General features: G+C 39.9%; 1 protein-coding gene across 4 annotated transcripts in view; it reads left to right on the top strand.

The window, feature by feature from the left end:
- The first annotated feature begins 6,130 nt into the window (after positions 1-6,130).
- The window catches only part of col7a1l (collagen type VII alpha 1-like), a 61,366-nt gene continuing 46,664 nt past the window's right edge, over positions 6,131-20,832 (top strand). For 3 of the 4 annotated variants that reach the window (XM_035996212.1, XM_035996213.1, XM_035996210.1), the window contains exons 1-12: positions 6,131-6,442; positions 10,967-11,175; positions 13,884-14,064; positions 14,412-14,571; positions 16,000-16,093; positions 17,266-17,439; positions 17,675-17,829; positions 18,566-18,698; positions 18,806-18,922; positions 19,482-19,637; positions 20,343-20,459; positions 20,587-20,733. In XM_035996212.1, coding sequence (XP_035852105.1) covers positions 11,100-11,175; positions 13,884-14,064; positions 14,412-14,571; positions 16,000-16,093; positions 17,266-17,439; positions 17,675-17,829; positions 18,566-18,698; positions 18,806-18,922; positions 19,482-19,637; positions 20,343-20,459; positions 20,587-20,733 — 1,510 coding nt within the window. In that variant the 5' untranslated portion in view covers positions 6,131-6,442; positions 10,967-11,099. The remainder of the gene's footprint in view (positions 6,443-10,966; positions 11,176-13,883; positions 14,065-14,411; positions 14,572-15,999; positions 16,094-17,265; positions 17,440-17,674; positions 17,830-18,565; positions 18,699-18,805; positions 18,923-19,481; positions 19,638-20,342; positions 20,460-20,586; positions 20,734-20,832) is intronic. The other variant, XM_035996211.1, reaches the window with a different exon arrangement.

Here is a 20,832-nt window from a genome sequence, read left to right as displayed (position 1 = left end):
TCATGAACTGTTCTCAAAAATGTATGTCTTCAGTAGAAACCAATGTGCTTGGGGTGGAGAGCCACAGGGCAGGTAATTCAGAAAGTACTGAGCACTGACAACTATGTCTTTTATGGGATTTGTTGACAGTAACATTTATCCAAAGGTACATTTCGGGCTACTTTCATAAAAAAAATGGTTCTATTCCTGTACTCATGGGACTATACTGAATACCTGAGTAAACTCTGTTACTGTCCTTCACAGTCCTGCTCTGTGAACTCAGTTAAATCCAATTCTGCTCTGTTCAGTAAAGCTGGATTAGGTTTAGCAGTGCAGAAAAAGCACAGAATAAAAAGTCGTGCAGCAAACTCCTTCAACACAATCTTAATAACCTTAATAACGTTAACCAAGGTTTCTAAATGTGCATGCTTATCTATGTTTATCAGCATCATTTTCTAGCATGAATATACATTCTAAATTCAGGTACAGAGTATTCAACAATTACCACAAAAATGTTTTCTTTGTGTTGTACAGAGGTTGCCTGTGTTAAGCAACGAATTTAATTGGCAGAGTTTAGTCTAAATTCCCATGCTTTTTCCAAGCGGGATCCATTCACAGAAACACCTGGATTTACATGTAATTAGCTTGACCTCACTGTTGTTTGTGCTTTGCAGCCAAATGTTTGGACTGCCAAGTGAGAGGACCTGTATCAGTCTGTAGAATGAAGTGCAGCACGCAGGCACCCTGGCTGACGAATAATGTAAAACGACTAAACACTTGGATAAATGAATGATGGCTCCAAACACACAATCAATTGAAGGGTTTTCTTTTCCCCTTAAGCAAAGCTTCACCATATATGCACAATTAAAATTGTCTTTAGTCAAATCCTGTGTGAGTGTTGGAGTATGCAGACAGAGAGAGATGACTTCATGCAACTTGATTCTTGAAGATTCTTCCTCTGCATTGAGCTGTTAAGGTGATTACAGCGCTTCCCTCAGTTGTAAACTTTTTCTGTCTGAGTGACAGACACATAGTCATGCAAGCGGACACATAAGCCTACCCCTGATGAAAAGTTGCTCAGTGCCATAACTCCTATTTTGACCTCATTCCCTGTCTCCCTCTGTCTCTGTGGTCTCTGAAAGATTCAAAAGGCAATTGTGGACAGCTGCTGCCCTCTGACATTCAGGGGTTGTCTAGTTCCTAAAAATCCCACATGCATGTAAAGCATCTCTCCAGGTCAGACACACAGTCATTGCTTATGAAATGCAAGGGTTGTCTTTTGTTATCAACAGACATGATCTCTGTGAGCTACTGCGCATTCATGACATAGTGGATAAACCGTTGCTACACAATCTACAGCATTTTAACTTACTGAATGGCTTTTTAAATCCTCTAATCATAATTGTATGTCTATAATTAACATAATTGCAGCCTTACATTTCAGTGTAATCTGTATAATCATGATATTATGTACTATATCTTATTAACGTACAATCTGATATTGTCAATCATATACTGATTTTAATCTCTGGTCTTCAATTTGCAAACAGAATCAGTATCATTTATTTTCATGTTAAGAAAGAAGTCTCAATTGTGGGCCAAGAATCTTTGTTTCTGTGAGGTTATTGACTCACATTTATACATGTGTATCTGTAGCTCTCTCTTTGTCTCTTTGTGTTGAATATTGGATTTACTGTGACACTGTGTCTTCTTAAGCACAGTGAAGAACTGGTTTTATTCATTATTTTGATATCCTTTGTCGGCTTCAGAGTGGTAATTGGACACACGCTCATGACTAATTCTTTCAGCCCAGACTTCTGCTGCATCTCAATTCTCTGCTCTGGTGCAGCTTGTCCCAACAAACCAGCCCTCATGCTGAAACCGCTGTTTTCTTCTGTTGCCATGACAGCTCGTATCTCAGTCGGAGATGGGAAGTTGTGTGGTTTATGAAATTAATTTATCATGACAAAAAATGTCTGCAAGAGGCAAGCACCGAGTTTGTATACACCATATGAATATATGTGTGTGTGCTTTTGTCTGTTTCTTTCTTGTGCACACTGTGCATCTGTGTGTGTGTGTGTGTGTGTTTGTGCGGTGTGTGTGCACGTGTTAGCACGTATGTTTGTGCTGCTGAAAGGCTTGACACAGAGCAGATCTTTTTGTAGTTGGCAGCAGTGGGCACCCTGCCCAGCTTGTATGGTTTATGGATGCGAGTCAGAATTGCATTAGCCTCCAGCCAGAGAAAGACTGCCCATCTTCCTGGTGTGAAACTCCAACAAATGTGCCAACACTGACAGCATTAAACAGAAACTGATACAAGCATCATGCATCTCATGTTGTCAGTCTATCAATAGTTACATTAAAAGGAGGCAAGAACGAAAATAAAATGAAATACCAGCATGGGAAAACAAGCATCCAAGGCTGATTTCACGCTGCCGCAGTAGGTGGCATGTCCTGATTGTAAAAGTTTAATTGTAAAATGTAGGTGTGTCAAAGTTCAGCTCTGTTACTAATACATTTCAGAAAAAAACACTCTACTATCTCTGTTTAAGCTCAAGCTACTGATATTACTATAATATATACTGCCAATTATATGGAACACTGTATAAAGAATTAATCAATTTTGAATTTCAAACCAAAAGCCTCAACTTTACATAATTAAAGTGCCATGTGAGAAATAACACAATTAACAGAGTGCCTTATAACCAGCGGCTAAAGCAATGTTTGATTCTCATAACCTCTGCGGTGGAACCAGTCGAGCAAAAAAAAAGAGGTGGAGAAATGAAGATTTCAGAAATGCATTAAATCTGTATTTAATCAAATTAAAAAGTAGAAGCTCCTTGAAAAGCTGCCACGAGGCATGAATGGTGAATGACCAAGGATTTTCCAAACAGAATTTTAATAGGTCATTATACCCACTTGTACCTCCATTTCGTAGATCATCAGTGACCTCGCCAGTAACACAGTAGTTATGGAATTGATGTGGCTTTTACGAAAAGGGAACTGTCACATAAAAGATTTCTTTTTTTTTTTTCCTATCTCCATTTTAGGAAAGGAAAGGATGGTGAGAAAAGTTTCATTCCCACTCAGAAGAAGCTATGGTATGACCAAGGATTTACTGCATGTGAGTGATATTTTTATTAGACTGTCAGTAAAGTTGGCCAGCCCATTGGATTCCAAATAAATGATGACCACACACACACGCACATACACAAATATTGACACGTACATACCATAACTGTTTTTTATTCTTTTGCCTAACATATTTACTCCCAGTTCTCCAAGTCAGCCATAATAACTCAAGTCACACACCCTTCCTGCTCAATTCCTCATGGCTTTGCTAATTTACTGTGCTTTTGCTGCCTCTTTTTTTTTTTTTTTCTTCTTACTCTTGACTCCCAATGCACATGATTGTTTTCTGGTTAGCCTACAGCATGAATTTAATCAAAGCTCACTTTTGTGCCGGTACCTCTCGTGACAAGGGGGGGAGATGTAGGCCCAGTTGGAGAAGGAGTGCAATTAGCTCAGACAAGGCTTGTTAATATTCCCCATCTGAATACCCCAACAGGTCCAAAACACCTTTTATTTCTAATCACACCGGCTGCTAAAAGACAACTAGGCGTATTCACCTATTATGTAATTGAGCCAGGGAAGCTATCAAGACTAAAGTGGTGTAAGGTGTTGATGTGGTGCGTTAAGGTTATGTTGTCCTAAAACGCTGTTGCTAAAGTGCAGTCAGTATTGACACTCGTAGCTTCCCTTCACACTGAGCCCCAATTTACAGTATCCAGCACTGCTTTACTGTTCAGAGAGATAAACGCACAGACACACTCACCTTTGACTGTCTAGTGAGAATGTACCTGATTGATGCGCCCTACCGAACTTCCTTAACATATGCTGAGGGTCAGCAGCAGGGCAGCACGTAACTCAGACAGCCCTGAGGCCAAACCACAATATGCCACCTTTTGCAATACATCAGTATATCATCTTCTCTGTAGAAGTTCCTCCTTTTATATGATTGGTGCTGCACTCCTGGAGCACCCTTAAGAAGAATTGATGAAAAATCCTTTAATATTAATGCAGAAAAGGATGCATGAAGGGATGCCTGTCATTGACATCTGAAATTCATTCAAACTGTAGCCACATGTAGTTTGAATTAACAACCATGTGAGTTTGACCTGCTCTGCACTGCTACTGACACACCACTTTGACATACCGATGTAACATTTACAGTAAGTCACTAGAACATGAAATTGGTGCGCTTGATGAAAATGCTCCTTTGCTAAGAGTATATGCATGCTTATGAAAGTAGAAGCAGCCCTCAGTTTTACAATTTCACCCACTAAGACTGCAGAAGGAACATTTAGAAAGCATCATACTGCAGCAGTGTTGTACAAACATTTAAAACATGCACCTCCTTTGTAGGAATTGAAATAGTTTCACTATGTGTGGCCATGGCATCTGGGAAGTATTGAGACATGCTCTAGCTTTGAAGTTCGATCAGACTGCTATGTCTCATTGTAAGAAGAAGATTAAATTTTGTTTGTCTACTAAAATACATTTACATTTATTAGGAGGTTATGTTTTGGGTTTGGTTTGTCCGTTTGTTTGTTTGTTGGTTTGTCTGTCTGTCAGCAGGATTACAGAAAAACTATTGGCCCGATTTTCATGAAACTTGGTGGAAGGCTGTAGCATGGGCCAAGGAAGAACCCATTACATTTTGGAGTTAATCTGAATCATGGGGCAGATACACAAATTGTTTTTCACTGAACAAAGGGAAAGGGAATGTATATACTTGAGGGAGGAGGGGAGACAATTACACACAGGTACAGGACATTAGGGCGAGGCAGGTAATCACACAAGGCAGGAAGGCAGACAAAGACAACAAGGCAAGTGACCTGCAACAGAAACAGACAATGAGTTTCAAATTAAAACAAGAAACACTGAATGTGAGGGGAAAAAAACTAAAACATGATCTAGGCACAGGGGCTGGATTGGACATCTATGACATCTATGTCATGTTTTTCAGCATTTCTGCTACCTTTGTTTGGAATCTGGTAGTGCTAATGCATTCGCTGTATACAGGTGACTTGAGATAAAGACATTGTCATTCTGTATCCCCGTGAGAGTTGGGAATGGATGCTCTAGAGTGTTACCAATAGCAACATTGCATATGCTTCACATCTAAATCTGCATCTCCGCCAGAACCCACAGCTTTCCCAGCTTGAGAGAGAGTGTGTGTGTGTGTGTGTGTGTGTGTGTGTGTGTGTGTGTGTGTGTTGAGTTATAGGATGTCAAGACTGACACCTGGCTAAACCCTATTAAACTCGTAACCACATTCCTGGGGTCCACCATTAAAAGTGACCCAATGCCCCTCAACACAGAGAGACACACACAAACTGAGAGCAGCTTGTAAAACACAACAGATTTATCATCTTGCCTCTTCTTTCTTTTTAAAAAGGCGTTTGCTCTGTAAGTTATTTTGATTGGGTATATGTGTGTGAGTATACAAACCTTGACTACAGAGTTATGTAGAAATTACAAGAACACATGCTCCAACATGACCATGGCTGCGTTTGATGCTTTTATCATCTGGTATTTTGCCTATATGACGTTATATACATCTTGTGTTAGGATGAATGGGGATATTGTGTAAATGTAGTGTGCAAATGTGGTTTAATAAATCACTACATATTGTATTGCCATGTGAAACAGCCAAATTAAATTATTTAGCAGTAAAAAAATTAAGCAGTAAAAGATTGGGTTGATAAGGTGTCAAATCTTGAAAATTATTACAGCCACTATTTGCAGAGGTTGTTTAAGGGTTGCCTTCTGTCTACAAGTATGTCGAGGCAGTTATTGGTGGATTTTCACATTCGTTACTCAAGCCAGATTCAACTTACAGTATGTGGGTGATGGCAGACTTAACCTCCAAGTCCTTAACATCGTTTCACTTAACTGCTTATTCTGTTACCCTGCGGTGAAAGCTTAGCTGTCTGTGTCTATGCCTCCATGCGCTACAAAAAAATGCACTGTAGAACAGTAGTAGGTCAAAGCTCATCAGTAACCCCCACCTCTCCCTTTCTGTCTCTCTCTCTCTATGAGCCAACAGGTTGCAGCAGCTTCACCCCCACCTCTCTTCCCAAACTTTTCTGCACTACAGCAGAGCCCAGGAAAGAAAGTCTCTGTCATTCATTCACTTTTACACACATTCAAACACACTCACCTCCTCTTTCACTCAGACACACAAACACACAGATAACGCACATTGATTCTCATGTACCATTCAGTCGATTATCTCTGATAACAGCCTCTGCAGGAATACAATATCAATTCCAGACTTTTTTTCGTCCCCTGACTTGGATAACACCTTTTTGTGTATTTTAGGGGGTATTTTTCCCCTGACGACCGTCAAGAGGTCACCTGGATTGGGAGGATAATAATGATTCACTTGTCTGCATTGGTAAGTGAGATTGTGTGAGCCCATTTTAGGGCCATAGTCAAAACGCATTACTTTAACTGCACTTTAATATGGAGCTTTACTGAGTAGTTTTGAATTCTTAACTGCCCAGACACCCTTTTTACAGCCTAAGTGTCTGGATTAAGGCCAACACTTTTGGTTCTGAGCCTTTACTGCTGCTTCTTACAGTACAATTTCCCCTTTAACAGCATTACTGTCTGATATTAGTGCTTGCTGTTTGCCCATTTTATTGTTGTCTGACTTGCCTTTATGGGATAAGAACGGTACAGTAATTGCTGCTAATGTGCCGTTCCACTCATTCTAAGAACATGCACTTACAAATACACAATCTGCCCATGCAGCGCAGATGTCCTGAATGCATGCAATGCATGTGTGTGTTTGTCTTTGGCATGAGCACTCTGCTTCTCTGCAGGAGTTAATGCAACATTTGTACACCTCCAAACCTAATAGGAGCATAAAAACAAGATATGCATTTTACAGTCATGTCAGCTCTAGTCTATTCATCAGTATCAGAATCAGAAAATGATTAATTGCATTATTATAAGTAACACTTACAAGGAATATGAATTGTTCGTTGGTGCGTACGTAAACATGAATAATAAGATCATACCAGGTTGTTTATAAGAGCGTTGTCAGGAGATGAAACTATGTGAAATGAATACGGGATGTTGTCCTACCATGCATAGACTTGTTTGTGTTGGCTGACTGCAAATGCAAAGTGACATTAAGACAGTATGCTGTTTATGCTCTTATTTGCTTGTGTGTGTGTTTTACCTGTAGATCTAATGTCATTGCACCAAAGACATCAACTATCATGCATTGTAGTTCTGAGTTGTGTGTGTCTGTGTGTGTGCTTTTTCACTGTTACCTGTTTCCTTATGGGGATAATCCATCCTGTGAAGTGGTAAGGTGGAAAATGCCATTATGTAGAAATAGCTGACGTGCAGTTAGACTTGCAGGGCATGTGATGTGTGATTGTGTGTGTGTGTGTGTGTGTGTGTGTGTGTGTGTGTGTGTGTGTGTGTGTGTGTGTGTGTGTGTGTGAGAGAGAGAGAGAGAGAGTGTGTGTGTGTGTGTGTGTGTGTGTGTGTGTGTGTGTGTGTGTGTGTGTGTGTGTGTGTGATACAAGGAGATAGGGAACAGAAAGGGAGTATCAGGGCCAGTGACAATAAACTTTATTTTGTAACATTATTTAATCCTCTCGGGGCAGTGATAAACTAAAGGTCTCAGACACACAATACAGACATTTCTCCTTGGCGAGGCTGGACAAAGTGCTTGTGATTCCAGTGTGGTGTGAGTGATGGATGCAGTCTTGTGCACATGTTTTTTTTTATGTGGGATCATTGCGAGCATTTTGTCTGACTATTTGACTCAGGCTTATGATCACAGACATTGCAGGGATGTCTTGAGATATTGTTGGAATGATCTGGGAGTTGTAGCATGACTATATGGATGGCAATGTATTTTTATCATTTGGGAAGTCCATCACTTTGGTCCAGTCTGAAATCTCTCAAAATAGTAGTGATCGCCCTGAAATTTTGTACAGGCATTCATTCCCTAGTGGATAAATTGCAAAAACTTTGGTAATCCCCTGACTTTTCCTCTAGATTCAAGATTCAAGATTTTATTGTCATTGTAGGAACACAACAAAATTACGTTGGTGGCAATCAGTGCAGCAGCAGTAAATAAAATAAATAAAAACAAGATAAAAACCAATAAAAAGATAAAAACACACATATAAAAGACATTGCACATAGTACCCTAGCACCACCATCATGCCAAATATTTGCTCTTTAGGTTTATGACTAAATTCCTGCTAAACTAACTGAATTCTAACTCCCAACATCCTCTGTTGTTCTTTATGTTTAGTGTTAATTAGCAAATGTTAACATGCTAACAGGCTGAACTAAGATGGTGAACATGGTAAACATTATACTTACGAAATATCAACATGTTAGCATCCTGATGTTAGCATTTACCTCAAAACACTGTTGTGCCTCAGAGCTGCTAGCATGGCAAGATTCTTAGTCTTATTGTAAGTTCTGTAGGGGTGGGTCATGTTTTAACTTCAATGAATCTTTTCAAAATAATTTGGATGAACTCAGAAACACATTTATGTCAAGCTAAAACCAAGGCTCTTTTATTTTCTGCTTTATCTTTGCACATTCCTGCTTGCCTCAGGAAACTTCTGCCACCTTTGACCTATGATGACAGCAAAAGAAAAAGCTTTCACAAATTGTTTCATCAAGTTGAAGCTGCTTTATCCCGCTGTAGGATAGACAGTAACTCTGTATCCGCTGTCATTCATCAAAACACAAATTTGTCCTCTCTGCATGTTATAAGAAGATACATGCAGAGACAGATCTGCATTGGTATGCAAGGGGGAGAGTAGTTTTTTTTGGCCATGTGACTTAGAGTTCAGCCAGCTTTCTCGAGTCAGCCTTAAGCCATTCTGGTTTTGTCATATCAGGTGGTGAAATCAGGAGGAGGAAAAGCCATGAGGAATTTTATGGAATTCAGATTGTTTCACATTGATCTGATTTTTTAAAATAGTTTTATCATATTAATTTATAGTTGAAATATGCTCTCATAAGGAAACATTGGAAGTGATGTATTGGTAGACAGCTTGATGAAGGAATGTGAATCAAAAGCCAGAAGAAATCTGTTATATTTTCATCTCATGTATAGAAGTTGAGTGAAGGCAGATCTCGCTTTGATGTTAGGCTTATGAATTTGCAAAAACTCATGCCCATACAGTGCATACACATGCACAGACACTTAGGCACACATGCACACATACAGTATATGCAGACATGTGGGAGTTAGCAAGCTAATGTAAAACATAGCAGCACGAACCATTTACCAGATCACAGTTAATGCGTTGAACGTGTTGCTCTCTGATGGAAGTTTATGCATTTCAAATGGGATAATCCATTACTGCTGCATGATTTCTTTGCCAGTGCGATTTAAGTGTTGGATTTACTCCACGTAGGCATTGATTATACTCACTTAACTGAATGTTGTTGCAGCTTTTTGTATGGATACATTCCCCGGTCCTTAGTACACATTTAAGAAAAGGTTTTTAACACAAGCTGAATTCGAGGTGGACTATTGAGCAGCACATATTTAGTAAAGATACTACAATACCTTACTTATTGCAGTATACTTCCATACTGACATTTTAGATAATATGCTAAAGCAGCTGCAATGTTTCAAAGGGACTGATTTCCCCCGCTCTGTGTATTATGCCAAGTCTAAAGCTGTAGCCTTGGGGAAAATCTCTTTCATGCTAACCTGAAGGTTCCTTTGTCTGTCAAGGAAGACAAAGACAGAAGGTTTTTCTGTATCCCAGAGTGTTACTGCCTGGACCTCCATTTACTTTGGGACAGCCAATACTCTCGCTTCATCTAGATTGCTGTGAAGAACAACTGTGCTGTCACCAGTGAGACTCACTGTCCAAATGTACCTGTCCTTTACCCGTCATTTCTTTGAAACACTGCCAAAGACCGTCATCATTTATCAAGTATTAGTAAAAAGAAAGCATAGTGTGAGTGTGTTGCGCCTTATATATAGTTTAGAAAAAAAACATGCTTTAGAGACATGATATATAAGCAAAAACTTAACACCACCACATTTTGGATTGCAAAAAGTTCACATGGTGTGTCACCAGGTTGTGGTTCAACAATGAAACACACACACACATATACACAAAATATAACAGAGGGCAGGTGGAAACCATAATTAGACACACTTGGTGTCCGTTATGGCAGATTTGCCATGGGGCTCAAATATTTTGACCAAGTGCACGCACACACCACACACACACACACACACACACACACACACACACACACACACACACACACACACACACACACACAGAAGTGCTTAGCCATGCTGCCTCGGCCTTAGCTCTGTAGATAATCACCTCTGCAGTATGAGTTCCATGGCATTGCAGGCCCTCGAGGAGTTTAGGTAATCCTCAGTCTGGGACAGGTGCACACTGTCCAGAGGTTTGGTTGACCATCTTTTGCACCTGTAGAATCATACAAGAGCTTCCTTGAAACTGTCATGCCGCTTGAATTTACTGACTCTGTGATGGAATGTGCATCTCTTCCTTTCAAGCTACCTGAACCTAAGGTTTTCCAGTAAATACTGTTTTGTCTTCAGTCCAAATAGCACATTCATCCGGCAGCACAAAGTTTGACTAAAAAGTAGCATAAATCAATTCATTAATGTATGATGAGACACTTTATCTTCCTTCCTCATAAAAATACATTTCAATATTCACAGCTTTAGCTTTTCACATGTATTAATGTGTGTCTGTTGGGAAGCAAGCTCAGCAGTTAGTTATTTTTGGGCCTTATGATTTTAGAGAAATAAGTAACTAAAAAGGTATGCAAGAAAACTATAACTCAAGAAGAGTCATGAGTCCTTTACAAATTAAAAATGGCTGATTATGTTTTATCTTTGGGTGCCTCTAATGACTTTTTTCTCTCTCTCTATTCATCTGTCCACTTTCAGATAAGCGGAAAGAAGAGTTGGAATTGATGATTGTGGAGTGGAATTTAAGAAAGGTATTTGTGAAGAGAAGAACTGGGAGGAAGAGCAGGTGATCGAAGAGGAAGAGAGGAAGAGTATGGGCTGCTCTTCTTTGTGGATCTTTCTACTGTCCCTTTCTCTTACCCATCAAAGCATCACAGCACAAGCTGAAGGTAACGGTTGCCATTGACACCCAATGATCAAAAACAAACATACAATTCATTCATTTGCCTAATGTTCATCCTTATTGTTTTCAACCACCCATATAGCACCATCTAGCTTTTTCTTAACTTTTTCTACTCTCTAACTTACTTAGTCATTCATTTATACAAGATTTCAGTCAGTGACTCAATACCTCAGTCACCTTTTTCTTCAGTTTGTTTTGTTTTTCAACCATTCCCTGTCTAATAAGTGTCACAGCCTTATGGCACCATCAGTTGCTTAATTCAGAGTCAACACAATATGTCTGATTGTCGGCAATGTGCACAGATCTATGAATGAGATGACTTGGATGCTCAGGCCAAAGAAGGGGCAGGTGCTCAATGAACACAGTCTGTGCGAGTGCTCCATCATTAAATCTCCACACATGGATTGGTACACAGGGCCTGACACTGACCCAGCTCCACTTCTACTCCAGACTGTTTCTAGTCAGGGAAGAAACATCTGCTAGCCTCATGTACAGTACAGCACTCTGTCTGTCAGCCTGTCAAGCCCATCTCCTTGATACAGAACCTTTGCCTCAGGTGCTATTGGATGTAGCCATAGGTCAATCAGCCAATCAAAAGTTAGATTTTTTATCCACCTGAAATGTGGTTGGCAGAAAGTGATTGGTAAAGTTGTTGGGCAGAATTATGATATAAATAGCCCAAGGCCATATTTGAAGTTTGCTGCTCCCTTGTAACTGTTAGCATTGTTTATTCTTGCCAGTGTTAATTTACATGTCGTCATATCACATCATATGACTGTCTGTAGCAACCCTGACGGGCCTAGTGTTTCATATTACGCACAAGAAGGGGTTGATTTCAAATTATTAGGCAGACTGATACCTTAAAGCTCTATTAATTAATGTGTTTATATCAACAATGGATCAAATGCCTGTGTGCAATCATGTGAGGAACCTTCAGAGAATTATCATTCAACTTGACAGCTCTATTGAGCTTTTTAGCCTCTTTTGGGTCAGTGATTTTGTTTTAAATCCCACAAATTGACTGTCAAGTTGCCATAAACACAACTGCAAATGAATATTCCATGTCTGCTGGATGTGTAAATATACTGTAATAGGCATGTTAGCCATAACAACTTGATTTCTTGATTTAGGGCCAGCGGAATTAAGCTGCTGTAATTACGTTTTTCTTCTTCTGAGATGAACTTTTACATCCATATGTCTGGTTAAAATCTAAAACCTGACTGCTCTTTTCATCTTTTCTCTTGGTTTTGTTTACACTGATTGCAATGCATCATTATTTCTTAGGCATTTTCTTTCCTGGCAGAATCTTCTGCAGCATATGCTACATCTACGGCATAACTCAACGGTGTCTAAAAGGTGTACACAACCTTTGAGATATCAGCATAGATAACCTTCAAGAAAACCATTCCTAATCCCTCAGCATGTGTTGTCTCCTTATCCTTAGCATGTGGTTCTCACCTGCCATCCCAGACAGACAAACGTCTGGATAATTGATCAGGCTTTCCATCTCAGTCTGTGTCTGTCTTACAGAGACCAGCCTCCAGTTGCTTCTTTGACTAAAGTCTCCACTATGTTTTATGTGCTTTTATAGCAATCTATGGAGTAGAACATGTATCACAATAAATGGAATAGCCACATGTGTATGCAAGTGTTGTTGGCTGCCTATATTAGGCTCAACTCAGGATGGAGAGGATGAACATTGTTGTATCCTGTTCAATCAGTGCATCAGTGAATCCACTTTTGATAAATATATGACACTAAAGCGTCCATGCATCCAGAGTTAGTAGTTCAGTACCAGGGAAGGCTCCAAAATGTTATTCCCAATGATAATAATATATTTTGTTTTCTTTGGTGTGTGGCCAGAGACGTACAGGTGTGTTGAGGGAGAACATAATGTTAGGTCGCCATGGGCTGGAGACATATGTCTCCCCCAGTGAATCCTGGGATTGCAGCCAGAGAAAGAAGGGCGAGATAATAGAGGCGGGAAAGCTCTATAATGAAATAGAGGACAGCAGAGAAGCTGAGTTATCACTTACAGAACAATCAGTGGTGCCTATCTCTTATTCACGAGCCTAATCAATGCTGTCGTCACTGTGGTTTATTGCATATGTAATGCCAGAATATTGACTCAGAGGGCGTTTGCACACGCAGCAGATTTCTGTGTGGAGTGTGTGCGTTTGTTAGTACAGTACTGTAAATCTATGAGGGAATGTGTGCAGGCGAGTTGCAAGAGCTTATGTATGTGTGAGCGTGCATGTAGTCAGTGCATCAGTGTACCTTTTTTGTTTGTCTGGCTTTTTAACTCCCCATTAAAACGCATCTGAATCCTGTCAAACGCAGCGATCCTTATATTAAATCCTTGCTTGAGCAAGGGGACTGACCCTGATTTTGGGTGTGTTTACCTATTATTCTAAGCGTTCCTCATCGCTGTACTAAAGTTTTATTGCTGGAGTGCTAAGAATATTGATAGTCTCTTTGGCTCACTTGTGTCTCATTAAACATTCTCATCACGATGGAACAAGACTGCTATCTGGTGGTCAGTGTAGGAAGAAAACATAGGTATACAGCTTAATTACCAGCCTTACCCTTAAACCTTAAAAAAATTTACTTTGGATACTTTGGATTAAACATACATTTCCCTGATCCTCACTCCTTGGTGTTTGTGCACACACTAATTCATTATTCTTCCCTCAGCATGCAGGACGGTGGTGCAGGCAGACATAGTGTTTCTGGTGGATGAGTCATGGAGTGTAGGCCCGACCAGCTTCTCCAGTGTCAAAGACTTCATCTCAACCATCGTCTCCTCCTTCCAGGACAGAGGGGTGGGAACTGAGGGGGTCCGCTTTGGAGTTACTGTCTTTGGGGATTTCCCAAGGTAAAACTCAAGTACAAACACAGGCACAACATATCAAAGAGTAACAAACAGCACAGACCTATTTAACTAATCACCATCAAGCCAGACTCATTTGACTTTACCACAGGTAATTGATACATCCCAAAAACTAACCATGTTTAAAACAAAATGATTTATTGACTTATTTTTTTATATTGTTTATTGTTTATTATATTATATATATTTATTATATGTATTATACAGAGCATTTTCATGTTTAGAGTCTGTGGAACTGTAATCAGCGAAACCAAACAAGATATACACATATACCGATGTTTGTATTCCATTATGATCCAGTTTTGCGTTTCCCTGTAATCCTTCTCTTGCAGGATGCGGATTGCTTTGACAGACTACAGCTCATTGGAGGAGTTACTCAGAGCCATCAGAGACCTCCCCTATGAGGGTGGATCCAGGAGGATTGGTGATGCCCTCCAGTTTCTGGTTGACCCCGTGTTTAGCCCTGTCATCAGGCGAGACCATGCCCCAAAGGTACAATGCTTCAACCGGGGAAATGTGAAAACCCATCCAGGGTGTCTGTCTGCCATATAGGGATTGCATAGAAAAAGGTACTCTGTACCCTTGAAACAGTCCCACTAACTGACTACACTTACTGTAGGTAATATCAAGCAAGAGCAAAGGTAAAGGAAAAGGTAAAAACTGCATGGCTTAAATCATGTTAAATGTATGACAAAGTGTGGACAAAAGCAACAGGGAAAGGATTGATTCAAAGACTACTACTTCCAGCTGGCCACTTACATGCATATGTTATATGGTCTGGCCCTGTGTGAAAGGAAATGACTAGTTAGAAGTCTGTATTTGTCATCCAAAGAACGTTGTGGAAAAAATAAAACGAAACAATTTTCACACCACTGTGAATCTGATCAAACTGTCTTGCTTTATGCCTATAATACAATATGATATGATGACAGTATGATAGAAAGTAACAGATTTTGCTTTGCTTTAGTTTGTTGTTTTGCCCTGCGGAAGAAGAAAAAGAAAAGGTGGAGACAATACATTTTTACTTCTGCCATGGATTCAACATGCTCAATCAGCTGAATGGATGTTGATAAGGGACGACTAGTCCCAACAGTGCCAGACACACTACAGAAAGTCCATCCAAAGATACTCAATGATGAAGATTAACCTGCTTTGTCACAGAGTCCTTAATAATTATGTATCAAATTGGTACTGGTCTTAACTTTGGCCCCTTAACCCAATCGCAATACTCAGAAACTTAACTAAACTTGTCTCATAAGTGCCTCGTCAAATATCCAAATGCTCCTCCATCAGCTCTCTATTTCTGTCAGCTAAATTTCTCTGACAGTCTTAACGCTGTAGTGTAACCTCAGTATACCACACAGCTGTTTAGCATTCCAATCAGCTCTCTATCTCTGAGTGTGCGTGCAAATCATCTTGCAGAAGCACACTTGACGTGGGAAGGCAGAGTATTGAGGATTAGGCTGATCTATTGAATTGTACAGCCAGAGCACATGCAGATAAGCAGCTACATTCTCATATCAATGCTTTCTAGCCGCCTTCTTCATTGACCGAGGGATGAACTTTGAATGAACTGAGTAAATTTTACTTAATGGACAAATTATCAGTCTCAGCATCATTGAATTCCACTTTGTCTTTGGGTTTGATTTATTTAATTCATTTAATTATGCACTAAATCATTAATTTAAACCATGTCAAAAGTCCATGGGGGCTTTTTGAGCATAACTCTGTTTGCAAGGATGTTATTTTTACACAAATAAAATGTTATTTGGAGGGTGGATAAACCTCCATTGGTGAAAACCGTAGATTTAGCAAAACCCAACCCATTTTCACACAATTAAAGGTAGATCATTGTGTGAGTAAGATTTTGATGTTTAATAGCTTTGCCTGAGTGATTTATTCTATTTCAATCCTGTACAGATTGCTGTAATGATCACAAACGGACGTTCAGATGACCAGGTCGATGCCGCAGCAAGAGCTGTAGCTGATAATGGGATTTCTCTCTTTGCAGTAGGTGAGTGTGGAAGTTAGTATTGTGAATTCCTTCAACATCCCCACTGCAGCGGTCCCTCACATTTTATCCGAGCTCTGCCGGCTTATCTGCAGTGTTTGCAGTCAGAAATGCATGTCATGTACATTTGAATTCATTGGATTCAGTGTGGGTATTTGTGAGTGTGTGTGAGATTATTCTTTCTGAGTGCACTCATGCAGGTGTATGCACTGTATATGCGCAAAACATAAATATGTATTCAGCTTCTATACTGCATGTAAAAGTTCACTTTCTGATACTGTGTATTGCATCAGCAAAGCTTCTTTATCCTACACCTTTCCCCCGCTCATGAATACACAGCGCTGTTTCCCCACAAGTATACTTACACATATCTTACCCTCTTTCTCCTACACACACACACACATGCATGAACACACAAGCCCACAACTTAATCCCCATAGCTGGCAGTGGTGCAATAATTACTGCTCATTAGCCGATGGTGTGCTAATCGCACCCATTTTTCATTAGGCGATTCTTTGTCCCCCATCTGCACCTCTGACACTGAGGCTTGCTCTTGTCGTTCATCACTCTCGCAGAGAACCTGTACAGCCAAGATTGCATTGATTACACATATGTACAGATACTGTATATGCAGCATGTTTTCTTCATACAAACAACTATTAAGAAAACAAATGCACATTAATCTTGTTCAGGTGCAGATTTCAGGCAGATTTCAGGTAACTGCAATTGTGAATCAACTCTCCCAAATGACTTGCAATATGGTCGATTGCTTCTATTAAGATTTCTGCTTCATTACATTAAGACAGTATAACTTGTTGAGCCCAGATTGGGTTTTTATCGGCTGTTTGTCAAGGCCCACTTCCACAAACGTGATCCTGCCAAACACACATAGTGCCAAAACTTGAGATAAGTGCCAGAGAGAGTTTGATTAAGCCTTTGTATGTCTACAGTTTGCATTTGTATGGGTATGTACATCGTTATACAATTTAAAATAAATCACTTGAAATGCCACAGCTCCCCCTAGTGGCGTCTGTAGGAAAGTATGTGAAGAAAATGCGAAGAAAAGAATAACACCACATAAGTGCTGCTCTGTAATTGCGATTTACTTGTTTTAAAGCATGTAAAGAGTACTGTTGCTTTGTCTACATTGTTGTTTTTGTCTATGTTGTGACCAGGTGTTAGGGGAGCTGATGAGTCAGAGCTGAGGAGGATTGTGTCAGAGCCACATGAGGAGCACCTATTACTGGGCACTGACTACTCTCTCCTTGAAACCATCCTTCCCAAACTGACCCGCAGAGTGTGTTTTACTGCCTCTGAGCCACCACTTCCTATGAAAACTAACCTGCCTGGTGAGTCAATAAATCCACATGCAGTATGAAAACAAACTTAGATTTTTATATTGAAAAATTGTAGTTTGAAAAGTATGATAAAAATGATTTGTTCTCTTATTTCACTCTGCCCTGCAGTTTTCTCACTTTTCACATTTTACATCCAGACTTACTAGCATGTTTTAAGTTCCCTGTTCCTTTTCTCACATATATATTTTCATCTTATCCCTCTTCCCGTACCGCCTCTCAATCCTAGTTGAAGAGCGTGTGGTGGGTCCCAGAGACCTGCAAGTAAGCGAGTTGGCCCACAGTTCCCTCAGACTGACATGGAGCCAGGCCACAGGTGACGTCACAGGATATCGTCTCCTGGTCCACCCTCTCAGCTCTAGTGGACACCAACAGCAGAGACAGGTGAGGAATTACGCATGTGCATGATGATAGTTGTGTTGCTACTGAGCTGGAATGTAACAGGCATAGTCATATTTAGCTCCCACAAAACATCCGCTACAATTGTTCGTCCTCAGGACTGCCTTTTTAAAGATTTCTTTTTGGGGCTTTTCCGCCTTTAATTGACAGGACAGCTAGGTGAGAAAGGGGAGAGAGAGGGGGAAGACATGCAGGAAATCACCACAGGTCAGGTTCGAACCCTGGACATCTGCATTGAGGCATACACCTCTAAGTATATGTGCACCTGCTCTACCCACTGAGCCAACCCGGCCACACTCAGGACTGCCTTTTGATCAAAACTGCATGTCACCTCTGTGACCAGCATATGTACTGAACTAAAATGCAGTGAGTCATCTCTCATTGCAGCCTGAGTTTTCTGTTTGTGCCTGTTTATTGCAGTTGACCCTTGACAGACACAGAATTATTTTACAGTACCAAATAAGGAATATTTTGCATTATGTTATAAAGCACAACAGGCCATCTCATTTGAATAGAGGGTATTGGACAGAAGTGTAAACAAAGCATAAGGATGCTTGTGGTTTACTGAGTTATATGGGAAGTGAAGATATGTATTCAAGTGCACGTTTCAGAAGTCTATCTCTGTGTCATTTCATTGTATCCTTCCCTTCACTTCACTCTCTCTTTCTTTCCCACACCAACACACACTAAGCTCCTCTCATTCTGTCTTCACTGTATGTAGCAGGTTGATCTGAAGGCAGATGTGAGCACAACAGTGGTGACAGAGCTGAGTCCTAAAACAGAATATTCCCTCACTGTCTACGCCATCTACCCCAGCCTCATAGGAGACTCTGCAACAATCACCATCCAGACAAGTGGGTGTTGCTCATGCAGCTTTTATAAAATATACAAATTCTTCTGCATATTTGTTTTGGATTTTACTATACCCTGCTTCCCTGAGCAACAAGTTTCTGTCTTTTAGCCCCTTTGCCTCAGGTGTCAAACTTCCGAGTTATTGAGGAAGGCCTGTTCTCTCTGCGCCTGGGCTGGACGCCTCCTCTAGGGAGGCTCAACGGATTTATGGTCTTCATCCCAAGATGTATGCTAACATTACACCATGCAATTAGTATTATTTGACAACAGTAGACCAGCAGACCAATATAAAAATAAAGCTGCAAAGATTAATTGATTAATCGATTAGTTGTCAAATATTAAATTAATCGCCAACTATTTTGATAATTGATTAATCGTCATTTTTTATAACAAAAAAGTCAAAATTCTCTGATTCCAGCTCCTTAAATGTGAATATTTTCTACTTTATTCACTCCTCTATGACAGTAAATGGAATATCTGTGATTTGTGGACAAAACAAGACATTTGGAAAACACTGATCAATATTTTTCCCCATTTTCTGACATTTTATAGACCAAACAACTAATCGATGAATCAAGAAAATAATCAACAGATTAATCGACAACGAAAATAATTTCTAGTTGCATCCCTATATGAAAGTGTATTTATCATTTTATATATATATATATATATATATATATATATATATATATATATATTTATTTTGTTGGTAAAAAATGCACTATTTAAATCTTCGAATGCATATTTATTTGGTATTGATTCCTCAATGGATTTTTGCTCTGCAGCCAACCGACCTGGATTTGCTTATGAGAAGCTGCTTCCTGGAGACACCTCTTCTCATGTGATTGACAGCCTGGAGGAGGATAAGAAGTATACTGTCAGTATTTATGCTGTTTACTCCCAGGGACCAAGTGAAACAGTTTCAATAGTGGGCAAGACATGTAAGTTTATCTGCGTTAATCTAGACTAAACACTGACCGAGAGAAAAAGAGCTTTGATAGCTGTAACCAATAACAATTGCAGGACAGTCATGTAATAAAGTATGGAACATGCTAAAACAGAAGGATGACATGCCAAGGTGTAGTACCATAATATATCCACAGTACTGTGCTGTTGTTCTAGGAAGAAATACCAGCATTATGTCTGTTACATAGAGTAAGACTCTCATTTATCTCTATTTCATGGTACCCTAGAGAAACATCTCCTGAGGTTTTGCTTTGATTTGAATTGATTAAGATTTGTATGTAGATGTATATGTTTCTTTTCTTTCATTACATTACTTTAAATATCCCTTTCTCTATCAAAAATCTGATTAAATAACTTTCTGTCATTATTATGATTTCTTTCATCACTAAATATTATTACATTACATTACATGTCATTTAGCTGACGCTTTTATCCAAAGCGACTTACAATTGCTATATATGTCAGAGGTCACACGCCTCTGGAGCAACTAGGGGTTAAGTGTCTTGCTCAGGGACACATTGGTTGATGTATTGCAGTGGGAATCAAACCTGGGTCTCCCACACCAAAGGCATGTGTCATATCCACTGCGCCATCACCACCCATAAATAAAATAAAGTGAAATATTGAATGTATGTGTGTGCATATGTACGTGTTTGTGTGGATATGGGTGTGGTACACAGTAAAGCTGGTACAAGTTCAGAAGTTCCTGGTTCAAAACGCCACCACAGATACTGTCCAGGCAAGATGGACATCAGTTAAGGGGGCCACAGGATACCGTCTGACATGGGAATCCCCAGGTACTGTTATTAACTGTTTGCTACGTAATTGTACACAAGGGTGTAGCAAAGAGGAAATGACCTTGGTTAATGAAATAAAGCCAAAAAGTGTGATATTAGAGCCTCTGTTCCTCTCTGTGTCTTTCAGACGGCCACATAGAGAACGTTAACCTCGGGGACAACTTTAACTTCTACATGATCCAGGGCCTCCACTCTGCCTCTGAGTACAAAGTCACCATCAACCCCATCTTTGGAGACATTGAGGGGCCTGTCACCACCACCAAAGTCAAGACATGTAACTAGGATGCTTGCTAGGAATTACAAAAATAAAGGCATGAGTGGTTACAATATTATAGACCTAGGCAAGATTAGATTGAAGATGGCCTTTTTGTCT

The sequence above is a fragment of the Sander lucioperca genome, chromosome 20, assembly GCF_008315115.2.
Source record: "Sander lucioperca isolate FBNREF2018 chromosome 20, SLUC_FBN_1.2, whole genome shotgun sequence".
Lineage (NCBI taxonomy): Eukaryota > Metazoa > Chordata > Actinopteri > Perciformes > Percidae > Sander > Sander lucioperca.
This window is presented reverse-complemented; position numbering and strand designations above follow the sequence as displayed.